The following is an 18,684-nucleotide window of genomic DNA, read 5'->3' on the forward strand; positions in this document are numbered from 1 at the left end:
TTATAAAATTTTTAAATTTTTTTTTTAGGTTATATGACCTGATAAAGATTTTAACAAATTTAATAATTTAAATAAGAATTTAAGTTATTTATGCAGAAGGATTTTCCCAATTAATTTCTCATGTTTACGATCAAACCCAAAGGTAACTATGTAATGACAACTAATTAAATTTTCCCATCAAAATGTACATTCATGCACATGTTCAGGGCCAAAAGGGAGAACTCTCCAGGAAAAGGGAGCCTTCACTGCGAAGTGCTCAAGTGTTTCAAGTCAATTTAGCGTATAAATACCTTCATCTCCCTTTCAACCCGCGAAAATCAAACCCTCCTTGGTATCACACCATTGAGGGATGTGCTAAGCAAAGTATCAAAATGGATCCAATCGGAGCGTGGCAGGAGCTTGGTTTTCGGGTCGGGTTCACCGGTCACAGTGGACACCTCCGAGTGGAGCCGCTGTCGACAGTGGAGCGTTCCAACCCATTGAGTTCGCTTCCTGATTTCATCCTGGTCAATCGCTGTACTTCGATCCTCTTCTCTGCTAGTTAACTCCATTTTTAGCTCCATGGTCTGCGTTCGGGTGCATGTGTTATGATAATGTCGGTTGCAGTGTGCCAAATGTAACATAGTTTAGAATTTCCTTGCTTGCAATTTCTTGTGCGTCGGTTCTTTCCTGTGTACGTTTACTTTTAATTTGTAATCAGTACAGTAATGTTTCATAGTCTCTGTACTAATTTGGATGAACAGAAGTTGCATTGCCTAAGCGGAAAAGTTTGCAGCCCAGTTACTGAATTCCTGAATAGTTTCTTCTTTTTCACTTTTGATTTTTATTTTTCATCAACTTCCATTCTTCAAACGAACTGAATTCCCGCCTCCAGACGCACGATAAAGCTGTATTCTTTTCCCAGTCGTAATTTTTTCCTGTTTGATTTCAGCCACCCGCTTTTCCGGAGGAGACACCTGAATCTATAAAGAAGTATATTGAAGAGACATATCTCAGCCCCGGATTGGACCCTGATGAATTTTCACCCGAGAAAGTTGGGAGGCAATGGGAATTTGACTGGTTTGACAGGGCTGAAGTGCCTCTGGAGCCATCTTTGCCTCGGACTGTTGTTGTTCCTGTTTGGGAACCACCATTTCGACGCCAAAACGATGTTTCAGAGCAAGGAAAATGGGAGCCAAAATCTGAGGAGGTACCTTATGTACTTTCTACATGTGTTGTCATAATCATCTGCTTTGCAATACCTTTACGGATGGTTGTTACAATTTACTCTTAATTTCCAAATCGTTTCTCTTTCTTTTCACCATTTATCCCATCGGGATGACATTGGTGCTCTTGTGTGGATGATCCATTTTGATTGACAAAAGGATATGAAGCAGCAAAATTTGTGTCAACATTGGACATGTGTATTTAAAAAATATGGGAAAATGTTTTGAGTTGTTATTAAGTGATGTTTGTCTGCCTTAGTTTGACTTTGCCAATTCTGTTTTATTAGGTGGATGTGTCAGAATTGATGGTAGGAGATGAAGACTCTGGGTCATTACCACGGACTTCTGGATCTGCTAAAGAATTTGTAAGGGGAAGCATCAACAGTCGCCCTTTTCGTCCTGCAGGTTTGGATAACTCCCAAACTTTAAACAGAATTCTTCCAGAAGGTGCTTCTAATGGTGAATGGGTGCATGAAATTTTGAATGGTGGCCCTCCTCAGACTATTCCTCCTGGCTTTAAACAAGGGTTGGACCTTGGGGCATTTAAGGTTATAATTTGCTTTGTCATTTTAATTGTTTCATTCAAAACTCTATTTCTAATAAAAATTTGTATCAACTTTTTGGAGTTTTTGTTTTGATGCAATTTATATTTAACTTTTTTTAAAGCCATATCCTTGCTCGTGGAATGTTTACAAGGATGCCAGTTCGCTTAGGAGCTCATCAGTTGAAAAACTGGTTCGTTAACTGTTATCCACTTTTTCTTCAATTTTTTTAGCAAGAGAAGTTTCATATTTTACATTCTTTTAGTTTCACTTGTGGACCTCTTATTATGGATTTTATTGGCATTAGAGAGATTGTTAGTGTACAGGTGTGCTTGTTTGATTAATAACATTATGTGCAACCAGGGACATGATATGCATCTCATATTAACCAGTAGTTGATGTTGATGTACAGAGTGAGTTGTCTCTACAGTTTGATGACTTATTTAAGAAGGCTTGGGAAGATGGTGTTACTCGTGAACAAGAGAAAGACGGTATCTTTACTAGCATCGATAATATCTTTATAACATCATATCTTTTGACATGTGTTTTATATTTATAGACATTCTAGCGTTGTGGTCTAGTAATGTGAACCAAGTGTCTTCATGTGATGCATTTCTTCATTATTTCCCCCTTTTGTGGGTAATAATGATTGTGTTTGTCAAGGCCATCTATCAGAAGTGGAATCTGTTACTCTGGATGCTGAAGTTGATAAGGCCGAGGTATCTAGCAGCATGCATGAGGATGAATTTTCATTAGATGAGGTCTTGTCAACTAAGTCAGAAGGATCAAAACCACTTATAGATGCATCTAGTGATGGTGGACGGCAGCAAAAGGAGGTAAGTGATTGTGAATTAATGCTTCCATCTGCCATTACATACTGGGCATGTCTTTTAATGCATTGTGGTTTCCTTGGTATTTGTTACAAAGTTCGTCTCTTGGCAGGCCTGGGCACGTTGTAGAGGTAGCAAAGAAATTATAGATCACTTCCATGAACTTGTTCCCGATATGGCACTTCAGTTCCCCTTTGAATTGGATGCATTTCAGAAGGAGGTATTGATTAAGGATAATTCTCTTTTTATTTATCCTTAGACACATGGATCTTGCTGATGTGGAAACTAAAATCATAGCTATGCCCGTTTTCTAATAGAAAGTAGCACTGCAATAATATCTATTTAAGAATGTTATTTTTCCTCCTATAACTGGTATTCATTGGCGGAGACTAACGTGATTCCTGCCTTTTTAAGTTTTACTGTACCCATTTTATGATAATATAACTGATTGTTGAGGCTTAACCTTTTAATGTCATCCAAAATATAACTGAATGTGTCCCTCTTTCTCTTCTCCCCCCCCCCCCCGGCCCCAATTTTCTTCCCTATCCTACAGAAATTTGGGATCCAAGCAAGTTTCTCTTTGTCCCTTTCATGTTGCCAAAAACTGAGCAAATTCGTGTAAACCACTTTTACACCACCCATTGGGAAATTGATACGTTTATGGATCATTGGAGTGTTCCCTTCTTCATGGCCCCCTCCACTGTTATCTTGTTTATTGGAAAAGGGTGCTGAGATTTGTATGCTACTTTGATCAATGAAGAGGAATTTCTTTGCCTAGATCTTGCCTTGTTGAAGCCCTATCAACGTCTTCCCCTTTTAAGAAGAGTTCTTTTAAGAAGGCTGGGGTGGGATAATGGAAAATTTGAACAATTTATTTTATGTTATGCTTTTAGGAGTCTCTTCTGCTACTTTGTTTTGGTTCCTTTAAGTGTGGGCTAAATCACAAACATACCATACCTGGTGATGATGTCAGGTTAATTAGGAGTATGGCAGAAAGGGTCAAATTCTTAATAACTTCGGTGTGATATATGTGTGTGTGTGTGGGGCCAACAAATTAAAACATAATCGTTGTACGACATAAAAAGAAAGTTGAGTTTTAAACAAGCATTTTAACTATGAAATAGCTGTCCATAACAAGGTACCTATAAAATAATAAAACAATCTACCACAAGAGTTTTCAATTCAAATTAAATGTCAATGTGCATTTCCATTTACATCACTATGATTCTATATGAGATTTGAGCTGTGTCAGAGTGTTTCTAAATGTACTGACGTATTTGAAATCTTCCAAACCATATCAGATCAATGCTTCCTTTAATATATATCTCTAGTCTCTAGTAATCTTTATTCTTGAAGGTAGTTGATGGTCTTGGTTATTTAAGACCATTTGTCTTTTTTTTTTTTTGGGGACAAAAATACCATTTGTCTTTTGGATTCTACATTTTGCATACGCACTTATTGGAACTGTATCTGTATTTTACATAATTGTATTAACAAAATGAGACAAGTGTTATTAAATAAATATCTTTTGTTGTAGTTTGCGCCTGGCATTATGTTATACATTAGTTGTGGAATTCCTCTTAAAATGTCAAAAGAATATCAAGGGAAGAAGGAATACGATTACTCATATATGTATATAAACATATTTTTCCCTATGATTTTCCATCATTCCCTTTCTATATAAAAATTGCAGGCTATATATTATCTTGAGAAAGGGGAATCTGTTTTTGTTGCTGCTCACACATCAGCTGGAAAGACAGTAGTGGCAGAATATGCTTTTGCTTTAGCATCAAAGGTGTAGATGAATTTTTCATTCTTGGTTTTCTTCCTCCTTTCCATTCCCATCATAGCAGGGTTGTTGCATGAAGCAATGATTGTCATTATGCGAAAACTTGTTAGAGTTCTGTGATTTAATGCTGCAGTTTATTTATCAAAGCAACCTCATAGTTCTGTGATGATATCCTATTATTTAGACCAGGCTTGTCATGGTCCATAATTTTTTCCTTTTCACTTTACAATTAGTTTGTCTACAGGACAAGAGGAAAACTTAAATTGATTTCAAATTTTTTGTTCAAACTTCATCCATGCAGCATTGCACTAGAGCTGTGTATACCGCTCCGATAAAAACAATCAGCAATCAGAAATATAGGGATTTCTGTGGGAAGTTTGATGTTGGGCTGCTTACTGGTGACGTAACCTTGAGGCCAGAGGCTTCTTGTCTCATCATGACCACAGAAATTTTAAGGTCCATGCTTTATCGAGGTGCAGATATTATTCGGGATATTGAATGGGTGAGGGACTTTTCTGTGGTATCATGCCACCAGCACCTTATCCATTTGTTTATAGAATAAGTTTGTAGATAATTTTAAAACTGACAATTTATTCTTCTTTGCTAAATTGGTGAATAATTATGTTCATTTATTGATTTATTTGCTGCATCAATGTGGTAGGTTATATTTGACGAAGTGCATTATGTCAATGATGCTGAAAGAGGTGTTGTTTGGGAAGAAGTAATTATAATGCTTCCAAGACACATAAATATCATCCTCCTTTCAGCCACGGTAATTATTTCCTTGATATCTAATTCCTTCATGGTCAATATCGTGCTTTGGGGGACTTATGCTTTATATTTTTGCTGACATGGAACTTATATGCTGGCCCCCTTCTAGTTCACAACTTCTCCCTGAGAAATTTTTTTTTTTGACTGTGACCTACTACGATATTTCTTTGCATCTTCAGTTCATTTCAGATACTCATGTCATGTCGGACTGCTATCCCTTTTCCTTTTTATGCCTCAGCAAAGCTTTTTAGTGACAAATGTATTTATTTTATTTGAACAAATATTTTGCAGGTACCTAACACGGTTGAATTTGCTGATTGGATTGGTCGGACAAAACAAAAGGAAATTCGGGTTACAGGGTAAGTAGTTAATTCATCTCACATGTGGAAGGTGATCTGTTGAGGGCTATCCTGTGGATTCAAAATTCTTTAAGAAACACGTACCTTTCTGGAAACAAAAGAATACCCAGAATAACATCAAAATCATATTTGACTTAATTACCTTAGTTACTTGAAGTTTTTACATTATAAATCAGGGTGGGATAAGGGATATTCTCTTCAACACGTGATATCCTTCAGTTTCAAACAATGGAAAGTCTTAAAATCAAATTATCTGGCTTTACTAAACATCATATCATCTTTAATTTATAATTTATAAAATGGATAAAATTTTGTAATTACATTTCAATATTTTCTATTTTAAGATGTGTAGGGTCTGTAGATTTGTTGAAGATGTGACAATTTAGAACAAGACTATGTTTGAAGACTGAAATTTACTTGGATGGCGCACTGAATAACACCCTCATAAGATTACTTGATTGCTTTGTTATTTCCTGATGTAATGATCAATTTTGCCTTCAGGACAACAAAAAGACCTGTCCCACTGGAGCACTGTCTGTTTTATTCTGGTGAACTTTACAAAATTTGTGAAAGCGAAACATTTCTGCCTCAGGGACTAAAAGCTGCTAAGGATGCATTTAAGAAAAAGCATTTAACTGCTGTTGGTGGTGGTTCTGGACGATATTCAGGGACATCAGCAGGTCATGATGGTACTCAAAGTCAAAAACGTGAAAGTGCAGCACGACTTAAACATGGAAGTAGTTTCTCCAAAACTTCTAGAGGCTATCAGAATAATGGGAATGGCCAGAACAACTGGGAGCTCAGGAGGGCAGAAGCTTCTATGTGGTTGATGCTCATTAAAAAGCTCTCCAAAAATTCACTGTTGCCTGTATGTCAAAATAGGTTCTGAAAATATACTTAGTTACTTAGTGCTACCTTGATTTTACTAACAAAATTTTGGATCATGGGGACCACATAATTTAAGAAATTTGACAAGGGAGCCTTGTGCAGGGTAAGGAATAAAGAGTAGTGTGGTATGCATCTTAGTGTTTATTTAATTACATTGAAAAGCATTGTTATTCGTTTGATACAATTATTTCTTGTATTTCTGTTTTGCAATGTTTGGAACAACTATACATGACAGCCATGTAGATATTCATGATTGATACACAAAGGAATATGATCTTTTTAAGGAATAATGTGGAGATCCCTTTTTCTTTTCTCTATTACTTCTTTATCATTCAAAATCTTACTTTTGCCTTTGGAACTTATGCAGGTGGTCATATTCTGTTTTTCTAAGAATCGCTGTGATAAGTCAGCTGATAATATGACTGGAACTGACCTAACTAGTAGCTCAGAGAAAAGTGAAATCCGTGTTTTCTGTGATAAAGCATTTTCAAGGCTGAAAGGATCTGACAGGAATTTACCACAGGTTTGGTGATTTATTGTTGAACATTCTTTCATACGAGCTTGACTACTAATGAATATATTTTTGACAGGTTGTCCGAGTCCAGAATCTTCTTCGTAGAGGGATTGGTGTGCATCATGCTGGTCTTCTTCCAATCGTAAAGGAAGTAGTTGAAATGTTATTCTGCCGTGGTGTTATCAAGGTGACTTTAACCTTCTACTTTCTGTATAAAGTCCATGGCTGTTTTAGATATAAAGTTTTATTCATTGAAATGCAGAATACATATTCATGTTAGAGTCATAGGTTCTGTTCCTTTTTCATGGCTGTTGTTCACTTGGATGATTTTAGGAGCAATATCTGACTGTGTACAGTCTTGTTTTCCCCTTTTACTCAATATTACAGGTTTTGTTTTCAACGGAGACATTCGCAATGGGTGTCAATGCTCCTGCTAGAACAGTAAGTCTCTTGTCAAGGATGATGCTAAAGTTGGATATGCATACTGCTTCTGCACTGAAAGCTAGGTCTAAAATCTGATGTTTGCATTTCTTTTCTTCTAATTTTATGAATCAGATGTTTGACAGATTGTCAAACTTTTAAATGTTCATTTTACTCCATAAATTGTCATTAACCTATTAGGTGAAGGCTTATTATTTTCCATATATCACCTTGCATGCCCATAGTTATTGTTAATGGAGGCACAATGCACTGTTGAGAAAACGGCTTCTGAAGCCTTGTTAATTGCTGCATCAAAGTATGGTTTAGTTATCACTGTCCTTCCCAAAATGCCAATAAAGCAAAAAAAAAAAAAAAAAGAAAAAAAAAAAAGAAGAAGAACATTAATGTTATAGGATGAATCGCTCAAGCTACAACTTGACCATTCTGTGATGATCAATCGCATTGAAGCAGTCAATTGTGTTGTATTTGTTTATGCTATTGAATACATATAAGTCTCTGCTTCTTCGGTTTTGATAGAATTAGAACTTAATTGGAGTTGAACCCAAAATGTTTTATTGCTTTTGTTGGAATATTATTAGTTTTTCTTCTTTTTAGTTAGTGAGTAGAAGTATCACCTTGGTTGTATCTTAGCCAATAGCCGTACCACCTTTTTTTTTTTTCAAATAAAAAAATATAAAAATATGTGAAGCGTAACCCTTCTAGTATTTTACCTATGAATCCAAAATGTTTTTGGTTAAACCGCATAACTATATCATCTAGAATGGTAAAAAAATAAAAAATAAAAAAATAAAAAGTTATTCCAGGGCCCCTTATTGTCAGAGAAGAAAGTACCTGTGCTGTTGCTTCTAAGGTCCAAGAGTCCCTTTATTAAATACTGTGTCATTGTGCTGTCATAGTATCACAAAAGACATTTGTGCTGTCATTGTTTCATCATCAATATTTGGCTGCTCTCCCACCCCTCAAAAGGTGTGTTGACACTAAACCAATCATTGAAGTGGTCTAAGCATTGGTTTCACTGTAGTTGAACCATGGTTGACCTGCTCGTAATTAAAATAATATATTTTTAATGCAATATCTTAGAATATAACATAAGTAATAAAACATTTCATAACTTAATATTCAAATGCAAAAAAGTTAATATAAATCATTTATTACAGAACTGGAAACAATAAAACCAATATCAATATATAAAGCATAAAATATTTAGAGTCATGTCGTTTCAAAATTCATGAACAAGGCAACTGATATATTTTGCCACTTTTTGGATGTGGGTTATTACATGTTTTATTCTTTTATTCATAACAGAATAGAGGTGCAGTTGCAGTGTTTTAACTGCTGCTACTGAAGGAAATTGTTGGCTTATGTTTTTTAGTTGGCATGAACTCACTTTGGATGTTTTAATTGTCGTGAACATTTACACGACAAGTACAAGGTCTGTGGCAGTTGCATGTGTCACTCGGCGTCCCTTTTAACTTGGGCTGTACGTATGTAATTTAGTTTCCAAAAGTGGAAGTTTTAAACCATAAGTTTCGCAAGATTGTTGTAGCGCTTTCATAGTGATTGCTGAAATGCATCTTGTCATCTTCAGTTGCTTATTTGACTATGTTAGAGATGTAATATTATATATATATATATATGTTCATGAGCCTCAGTAATAACTAGATTTGCTATGGCCTTTGGCATGATATTATAATCTAACCAAGTGCTCTGGAGTTTTATCTGTCACCCTCAGTCCTTATAATTTTGTGTAGTTATACCATAGGCAGGCTTATGCTTCTTCCACTTTTCAATCCTAAAGGGCTTGCTGCTTAGTCTTGTATCATCAAAATTTGTCTCATCTTGGATGTAAACTGTATTTTATTCGTTTTCAGGTTGTCTTTGATACTTTAAGAAAATTTGACGGCAAGGAATTTAGGCAGTTACTACCAGGAGAATATACTCAAATGGCTGGTCGTGCTGGAAGAAGAGGTCTTGATAAGATTGGTACTGTTGTTCTAATGTGCCGTGATGAAATCCCTGGAGATAGGGATTTAAAGCATGTTATTGTTGGAAGTGCAACCCGTCTTGAGTCTCAATTTCGGCTTACTTATATTATGATCCTCCATCTCCTTCGAGTTGAAGAATTGAAGGTGTGCTAAACCATTACTTTATGTTCTTTATATGAAAATTAAATGTTTTGGTAGTCAGAACATGAGTGAAGTAGAAAATATAAACAAAGGAGGAAAGAGCCGGAAGATAAGTATAAACATAAGGAGAGCGCAAAAGGAATGGCTTATAATGATGTAAAATAGTTATTTAATTTTATTATAACCTTTTTGTGTCTTCAATTTGTTTGGCACTTAGCTAATGGGCCGAGCTAGTCACTAACACAAGGTGTGTTTGAGGCTGGCTGTGTGATGGAGAATGGAAGATAACTACTAGAGTATGAGAGCCTAGAATTTGATTAAACTGATGTTATGTTTTATTACTGATCTTTATTTTAACATTTAGGATTTAGTTTGAATTAAGATTTACCTTTATTCTTATCTTGGCTTAAAATAGATTGAGATCAGGCTTTATCTTATTCTTTAAGATTATAATAGTTTAACTAGGATTCAGAACAGGTCTCTGTAAATAAACTCTATGGCTATCCACTTATATTGATTTTTTTTACTATTGAATAATATTCTTTTTTTTTTTCTGTATCTATATCTTTCCCCAATTTTCTTTCTATTTTTTCCTTGATTCTTCACTAATTCTCCCTCCTCCTCTTTCTCTCTCCTCCTTTCTTCCCTGTATTACATCAGTGTGAAGGGGGGGGTTTGTTGACTGGGTATACAATGGGGAGGTGGAAGTTTAAGGAATATTTGGAGTATGTTAGGGAGAGACTATGCCTCAAATGCATAGAAATGAGTGGTATACTCTTTTTTTTTTTTCCTTTTTATTTGTTGGGGGGGGGTTGAGGGAGGAAAATTTGTCCCATTGTCCTTTGGAGTTGAAATGATCCTCTCATTATGTTTCATATTTGCATCTAAATTTGGACAAAAAGGATAATTTATTGAAGAGAAAAGAAAATGGAATAAAGATGGAGGGCAAATGGACCTCACAAAACCAAGAAAAGAGACTAGACAATTTTTTTGCTCAGAATGTTTTTCCAGTGCCTTTGTGACTGCACAAAACATGCGGACCAAAAATAACAGCAGCAGCTGAAACACCCAAGGACATAAGGGCATGAGGCCTCATTTGGTACACAATGAAAATTGATGGAAAGAGAAGATAATTAAAAAAAGGGATCTTGTAAATTAAAAAATGATTCCTTGCCTGTACTTTATCTCTGTGACATAATTGTGTGGGGTGTGATGTCCATTCTCCTTTTTCATTGCAAATAGAAATTGAAGATTGAAATCTTGTCAGCATAAAGAATTTTTGATTGTTTTCAATAGAGTATTATTCTTGCTAAATGCTATTGATAATTTAATTTATTTTTGTCACTTATGCAAATTAACAATTATTATTCTAACTCATGTGAAAACTGGCTGCAGGTGGAAGATATGCTTAAAAGAAGTTTTGCTGAATTCCATGCTCAGAAAAAACTACCTGAAATGCAAGAGCTTTTGAAGCGAAAGCTTAATCAGCCTACAAAAGATATTGAGTATGTCATTGCAAAATTTTGGTTTATGCTTCTCATGAACAATTTGATACATGACCTTTATTTTTGTGGTTTTTTATCTTGCAAACTTGATGTTATTATAATGTTCGCGTTTTCTAAATAAAAAATTAATTGAAGAGAAGGGATATTGATATAGAAAGTAAAGAAATAGAGGATAAGAGGTCCTTCCCAAACAAAAGAACCAATATCCTTTATAGAGTTTTTCAACTCTTCTGAATGGATAGGGATATATCTCCAAAAAGGCCATTTTCTGAAACCTATGAGAGAGCCCATAGAATTAACACCCCCCCCCCCCCCAAGAAAAAAAAAAAAAGAATAAGCGGTGGTAGTAACCTGTATTCCGTTCTAGCCTAAGACACCAGAAAGTCACACTGCCAGGGAGCTTTATGCTTTTGTCTTCTCCCAAAAACATGTAAACTTGGTAGCAAAACAAAGCTGCAGATTAACTGGATAATCGGAGCTAACATGAAGAAACCATTCCAAATCTTCAACCAAGCCGCCTCACAGTGTAATACTTTCTGTATGTTCGCAAGTGATCTCATAGTTTTTAAGTCGTGCTGGTGCAGGTGATCCATTTCATTTGTTATCACATAGATTATAGAGGCAACATCATATAGATTAGAATTTACTCGTTAAGAAGAGAATGGAGTTCAAATTTCACTCATGTTTTTACGAATTTCATGGTTTTGGATTATTGCAGGATAAGATTGTGATTCTAGCTTCTGAATGGTTCTCTTTGTATCAATTTTTTTACGAGTGTCTTTGTAGTACATGCAAAGAGATAGGGCGGCTTTGTATTTTCATGACTTTTTGGTTCTCATCTTATCTCATATCTTAAGTTTGCCTATTCTCCTCCAGCTTGGAATATTTCCTTCATTCCAATGACATTTCAATTCCTATGAAAAATGGAAAAGAAAATAAACGATATTAATATATGTTGGAACGCTTGCAAAAAATTGCCTTTTTGTTGAATGATATATCTAACTGTTGAGGCTCAAAATACTTGTACTTTGTCTCCCTAGTTCAACCAGGTAGAGTTGTCATGTTGGTGTCCATGTAGGCATCTGCACATGAGTAGCTTTTTTTGATAAATTTTTAATTTGTTTTTTTTTTTGTTGACATTTTTAAATTTATATGCAGAGTGGATGCTCTTTTTTTTCTTTTTTGGTAGTTGCTATGCTTTTTTAGCCCCTCATTTTGGCTACCACAGGATAAAATTCTTATTTTCAATTTTAACTCCATTGCTTGCTTTAACTTTTTATGCCCTATAAACGAGGAAAACAAAAGACCAAGATAAGAAAGTTGTATGCATTGCCTCTCATTTTATTATTATGAATTTGTAACTATCTTGAGTTAAACTTCTTGGTTGTTTATCTAATTTTTTATTTATTTGGGCATGACGTCTTCTCCATTTTTTTTTGTGTTCTCTCTTCTCTTCAATAAATTCTATTAACTTAATTTTCTTTCTTGCAATGCTGTATGTTTTTCCTTAAAAAAAATCTAGATGCATAAAGGGCACGCCAACTATCGAGGAATACTATGAGGCATACTCTGAAGCTGAGAAGTACAGTAGCGAAATGTCAGATGCAATTTTGCAGTCCCCTAGTGCCCAACAATTTCTTGCTCCCGGAAGAGTAATAGTTTTAAAATCAGAATCAGTGAGTTGCAACGATTAATTATGTGCATCACGTTGGTATTGTTTTATCTTGGTCAAGTAATTGCATAATAGATGCATAAAGTTTTGTTTGAGCGACTTTCTAGAAGAAAACTCTGCAATGTTATGTAAGATGGGATGGGCAGTTACATTTTTTTTTTCCTTCTGGAGGGACTGAATTACTTACCCAGGCGCATTGTGTGCCTATTTTATATATGTAATTTGTGACAAGGGATAGTACTTATAGTACTAGCCCAAGTCCAAGGACCACTAATCTTTTGCATACTTGACATAACCATCAGAATCACTATTATGTGGCTCTCCCTCAAACAAAACTCAATTATAACAAAGACAAGCCTATTCAGGTTTGGAATCCTAAAAACTTAGACTAAACTCCTCAATACATAATCACCCAACAAAAACATCATGGCTCACAAGGTTGCCCTAATATCATCACAAACATTCAGGAAAATCCTCAGTAGACGAAGAGCTCCCAGAATTCTCTGACCTTCTCATGAGCAGTCCAATCATGTTCTCCCAGCTTCTTTTCTCATCCACATGATCTAACATCGACACAAATCTAGAATTCCTCAACTTGCTTGCCATTAAGGCCTCTCTGACATTTTTCCCAAGTCTTGCCTAATTGAATTGCTTGCTATAGACACGCAACAAGCATGCGATCTAGTGCTGAAATCTTCCACCTCTCCTTTTTGGTTAACCAACCAAGGTTGAATACTATTCAGAATCTAAAACTAAAACAAATCAAGGGAAAAACATAGAAGGACTCTAAATCAAGAAATACACAAAGGCTTGGACATGCTGAAACACCAAAAACCTTGTGGTCCATGCCCGTGCCAAAAACAGAAATGAGGTCATTAGGAGGACCAGTTGACTCTTTATGAGCTTGCTAGTGTCTTTGTTGGGGGCATAAGTGTCACAATGCATTGGCACGTGGGATGTCACCAGAACTGAAGGGGGTGTATGGGTGCTATTTCCATTATTTTATTATTATTGTTGGGAATATGCCAATTTGAATGTTCTGAGTATAAGCTGAATGTCCCCGTTCCAGAAGAAAGGTGTTTGGAAAACATTTTATTCACAGGAAAAAGCAGTAGAAAAAGAATGCTATAGCTAAACTGGAGCAATGGAGGCCATTTTCTTTTTACTATATATCTTTTAGAACCTGGTCAAGCTTTCTAACTGAAATTTTTAGGACAATGTGGAATACTTTTTGAGTTGTAACGTACACATTTATTGTTTTATATTTTTTTTGATCTAGCCTGGGTATTCAGTCATTTGACTGGGTAATGGGTAGCTCAATGTTTAACATTATTTATGCAGGCAAACGATCACCTGCTTGGTATGATTGTGAAAGCTCCTTCTGCAAATTACAAGCAATATATTGTTTTGGTGCTCAGACCTGATTTGCCATCCCCTGTGGAAAATGCCCCAAGTAGGGGTAACATGCAAGATAAACCCAGTGACTTCAACCAGGGTTATTTTGTGTTGCCTAAATCAAAACGTGGCTTTGGAGATGAATATCTTACCTCTGTTTCAGCTCGTAGGGGAACAGGGGCTGTCAACATCACTTTGCCACATCGTGGTTTTGTTAGTGGAATTAGTTATGAGGTTCGAGAAGTTGATAGTAAGGAGTTTCAATGCATTTGCAATACCAAAATGAAAATTAGCCAAGTTGGACTTCTTGAAGATGTTAGCAATGCTGTTTACTCCAAGACAGTTCAGATGCTCCTGGATTTAAAATCAGATGGAAACAAGTACCCTCCACCCTTAGATCCTGTGAAAGGTATTACCCATTCATGGAAAAATGAATCTTTTAATTTTATATTAATAACTTGACCACTTTTATATAAATAACAAGTCAATCATGTTTGGCCTATGATTATTTTTATCACTGTTTTGCTTTTATTAGCCTTTTGCATTTATTTTGAGCATTTGATCCCAGTGATGTTCTAATCTTTGTGGTCATCAAACTTATATTAGAAACATGTTCTTAGTTGTTAATTTGTTATTGATTTGTTGGACTTCCTAGTTATTTCCATCTGTAGTTAGTTCCAATCTTATTCAGACCCAGATAAATTTTGGTCAAAAAGTTTGGAAACTTTGCATTGTTAAAATTTAATTCCTAATTATATTTTAGTAATAAAAGCTGCCCTAACTTATTTAAATTACGTGATAGTTTTTTTTTTTTAAAAAAAATATATACGCAAAATTATGTTTTATTAAATAGATATGCACTTATGATCAAAAACTATCTTCTTGACATTGTAGTTTTTCTAGTCTGCCCCTCAAAATCATGTGTACCGTTTTCATGTTTGATATGTCATAACCTAGTTGGTTGCGAATAGAGGTCATGCCATGTGATCTGTATGGCTATCTCCACTTAGGCGTGTTCTTGTTGTTGATGTTTCATGACCTACCTGTTAATCATGAATTTCTGAACCTCATCCTTTTGTCTTATAAGTAGGTTTTCAAATATTCAAAACACGAGAAAGGTCGCTAACAAAACACAATGTCAATCTTTCCTAATACTCATTGGAGAATAGGCCATGATATGTGTTGTATGTGTTTCTATATAAGTTTCTTGAGCTGTTGCTTGGTATTGGATAATGGATGATAATGTTTGTCCTGTTTTAGTACTTAATTAAATTTTGCTTGAAACCTAAGACCTCCTGCAAGCTATACAAGTCTCTCACTACTAGACTATAATCCGTGGCTTAAATATTTTATTCCCGGGAACTGGTAATCTAACACATTTTTAATGTAGATCTAAAGTTGAAGAATGTTAAACTTGTGGAGACATACCACAAATGGACTAAATTATTGGAGAAGATGACCCTGAATCAGTGTCATGGGTGCATAAAATTGGAAGAGCACATTAAGCTAGCGAAAGAAATACAAAAGCACAAACAAGAAGTCATTGATCTTCAATTTAAAATTTCAGACGAGGCACTTCAACAGATGCCAGAATTTCAGGGCCGGGTACGTTTCCATTTATGTGATATCTCATTTCTCAGTAACTAATATTGATATTTTCTGTTGTATTTATCTTAGAATTCAATCTCATACAATTTTAATCATTGTTTATTTATTTATTTTTGGTATACTTATTTATTTATGCAGATTGATGTTCTGAAGGAAATTGGTTGCATAGATGATGATTTTGTTGTGCAAATGAAAGGCCGTGTTGCCTGTGAGATGAACTCTGGTGAGGAATTGATTTGCACTGAGTGCCTGTTTGAGAATCAACTGGATCAACTGGAACCAGAAGAAGCTGTGGCAATAATGTCTGCTTTTGTGTTCCAGCAGAAGAACACTTCTGAACCTTCACTGACAACCAAGCTGTCTGAGGCAAAACATAAGTAAGTTTTTCAGCTTTGTCTATTTTCTTAAGTAAAGTCTTTCTGATTTTTTTTTTTTGACCAGCAAAGTCTTTCTGATTACTACACGTCATGTTACTTAGAAATTTGCATATGCTGAAAATAATTGTAATATCAGGATTATTTCTGCCACTTATCAACATAAATTTTCCTTCCTGTGTTTGATGATATGCCGACTACTACTTGTGGAATTGACTGCATGCTATTATATCTCTTTTTTTAAATTTTTATTTCCAATAGTAATTGATATTATTTTGGCTGTAAAGTAGGATTTAGCTGAAATTTTATTTATATGACTGGGGTCACAAGAAAGGGATTTAAATACAAGCCTCTCTAACCAGGCTTTAAAATGATGTCAGAAACGATCTAATTTAACCTACAGGTATGTGCTACTAATTAAAGGCTTGCTGATTTTCATAACAGTAACTACTTTGTCTTATACGGTCGCTTTCAGATGTCTTGAAAATTTAAATTCCATATAGAGAAGCCATACTTAGCTTGGGATGATTTCATTTCAGATTGAACAATACGGCGGTAAGACTTGGACAACTTCAAGTGCAGAAAGGACTACCAATAGATCCTGAAGAATATGCCCAAGAAAATCTCAAGTTTGGTCTAGTTGAAGTGGTTTATGAATGGGCAAAGGTTAAAAATAAAAGCCAAAAGATTTTTTTTTTTTTTTTTGGGAAAAAAAACCTAATGAGTTCCATTATTGATTTGCTGGCGTAAAACTGATGAGCTAAACGTATGTTTCTTCATTTGCAGGGCACTCCATTTGCAGACATTTGTGAGCTCACGGATGTTCCTGAAGGCTTGATAGTGAGGACCATTGTGAGACTAGACGAGACATGTCGGGAGTTTAAGAATGCTGCAGCAATTATGGGTAATTCTGCTCTCTGCAAGAAAATGGAAGTTGCCTCTAATGCAATTAAGCGTGACATTGTTTTCGCAGCTAGCTTGTACATTACTGGTGTATGATCCTTGATCAACATTTAGGTAGGCTTTGGTTCGTGGGTTATTTTGATCTCCACAGCATTGACATTTTCTTTGTAGAATATTTGTGCATAAAGGAAAATCTGATTCCAATCTTTGATTTGAATTCCTTTTTAATTTGGCACCGGACGGGTTCACAGGGTTTTTGATTCCCTAGACATCCCCACAAAGCAGCTCTCCTCGAGGGAATTACAACTAGACCAGGAAGAAAGACAGGGAGATGAGATTTATGTCATCTTAAGAGAAATGATCTTTTGTTCTTTTTCTATATCTTGTTCAAAATGACGTCAAACCCCTTTTTTAATGTTTTCTTACTACGAGTCCTCTGTAAATGATATAATGGATGCGCAAACTATGATTTAAAAAAAAAAATCTGGTCAAAAAATAAAAAATAAAAAATCAAGTGTTAGATAACAAATAACAATGCATATTACTGAATTGGAAAGGTGAGGATCGCCCATGGCCATGAACAATATGGGTAAAATAAATTATGGGAGTCATGTTTTGTTATTTGAAAAAATATGGTGCAAAATTATTAAGCGTGCAAAATATTTCTATAAATTTTAGACTGAGGTAAAAATGTCGAACTGATATTCCAATATTTTTATTATTTTTATTCTTCAGCATTTTGTATTATCAAGTGTTTGTATGTTTTAATTTGATTTTTTGTGATCTTTAGACTTTTTGATTTAGGTGCTGTTTATGACCGTATGTATTAAAAAAAAAAATCTTCGATTGTATTAGATAGGTAAAGGTGGAAACAGGCTAGGCTTTACTTTTAAAAAGTCAAGCCTGTTTTGTAACTCATTAGCCTGAGCTTGACCTGTGACCTGTTACAAGCTTATTCTTCAACCTAAGTCTGACCTGTATAAAAGGCTGGCTTGGCCTGAAACCTGTTAAAAAGCCTGTATTTTTAAAAAATTTAAATTATTTAGTGATATTTTAAAAAAAAGCATACATAGTAATTAATTTTTTAGCCTTGTCCTTTATTTAAATTTTAGTGTCATAAGTACTATTTTAAATCTTAATTACAGTTTACAAGGATTTTATTAAAAATTAGTTATAATGGTATGTTAAAATTTGGAACAAGATGATTAAGTACAAAATAAAAATTAAAATCAAGACAAATAAATAAAGGGAAAAAATTATTAATTTTACAATGAATAAAGAGGGTATCATAACTTAACTAATATAATACATAAGTTAATTAATTTATCATTCTTGGAATAAAATTTTCCCTTCCTATTTTATTTATATTTTTAAAATTTAAAGATCACATTATTTATTGATATTATTATTTTAAATTATATTTTTATCTTCACTTATCAACTAAACTTTAAAAACTAATAAAATATTAAGCCATCAACTATATATTAAAATTAAAAAAATAAATTAAAGGAGCGTATTTATAATAATATCATTAACTAATTTTTTCATATATTATAATTATAAATTTATAACAGGCTCAGGCTAGCCTAACAGGCTTAACAGGTTTTTTAGAAAGCTTAAGCCTAGCCTGTTAAGTTAAATAGGCTTAGGTCTGTTTCTTTTAAAAAATAAAGCAGGCCAAATACAAGCCAGGCCATAGACCACTAACAAGTTGCCTGGCCTGTTTCTATACCTATAGATAGAGAAATAAGTTACACCTTAA

The 18,684-nt window shown here is 34.6% G+C and overlaps 1 protein-coding gene across 4 annotated transcripts; it reads left to right on the plus strand.

The window, feature by feature from the left end:
- Positions 1 to 258: 258 nt before the first annotated feature.
- LOC114752282 (DExH-box ATP-dependent RNA helicase DExH11-like) lies at positions 259 to 17,348 on the plus strand. Of its 4 annotated transcripts, none has more exons than XM_028941013.1 (24): positions 259 to 506; positions 932 to 1,189; positions 1,493 to 1,753; positions 1,872 to 1,940; positions 2,160 to 2,238; positions 2,411 to 2,583; positions 2,690 to 2,797; positions 4,271 to 4,372; positions 4,668 to 4,868; positions 5,028 to 5,138; positions 5,429 to 5,496; positions 5,998 to 6,364; positions 6,752 to 6,907; positions 6,975 to 7,085; positions 7,286 to 7,339; positions 9,211 to 9,468; positions 10,861 to 10,970; positions 12,493 to 12,646; positions 13,984 to 14,446; positions 15,428 to 15,642; positions 15,784 to 16,022; positions 16,559 to 16,685; positions 16,806 to 17,036; positions 17,174 to 17,348. In XM_028941013.1, exons 1-23 carry the CDS (start codon positions 372 to 374, stop codon positions 17,016 to 17,018), a joined length of 4,032 nt encoding a protein of 1,343 aa, XP_028796846.1. In that variant the 5' UTR covers positions 259 to 371; the 3' UTR covers positions 17,019 to 17,036; positions 17,174 to 17,348. The 4 variants fall into 4 exon arrangements, with proteins under 4 accessions (XP_028796846.1, XP_028796848.1, XP_028796845.1 ...); XM_028941015.1 differs by lacking the exon at positions 17,174 to 17,348 and having other exon boundaries at positions 5,998 to 6,294; positions 6,328 to 6,364; positions 16,806 to 17,139; XM_028941012.1 differs by lacking the exon at positions 17,174 to 17,348 and having other exon boundaries at positions 16,806 to 17,139.
- The last annotated feature ends 1,336 nt before the right edge of the window (positions 17,349 to 18,684 follow it).

This window comes from Neltuma alba, unplaced genomic scaffold (assembly GCF_004799145.2).
Source record: "Neltuma alba isolate B1F8T4 unplaced genomic scaffold, ASM479914v2 tig00007305_pilon, whole genome shotgun sequence".
In the NCBI taxonomy this organism is placed as follows: Eukaryota; Viridiplantae; Streptophyta; class Magnoliopsida; order Fabales; family Fabaceae; genus Neltuma; species Neltuma alba.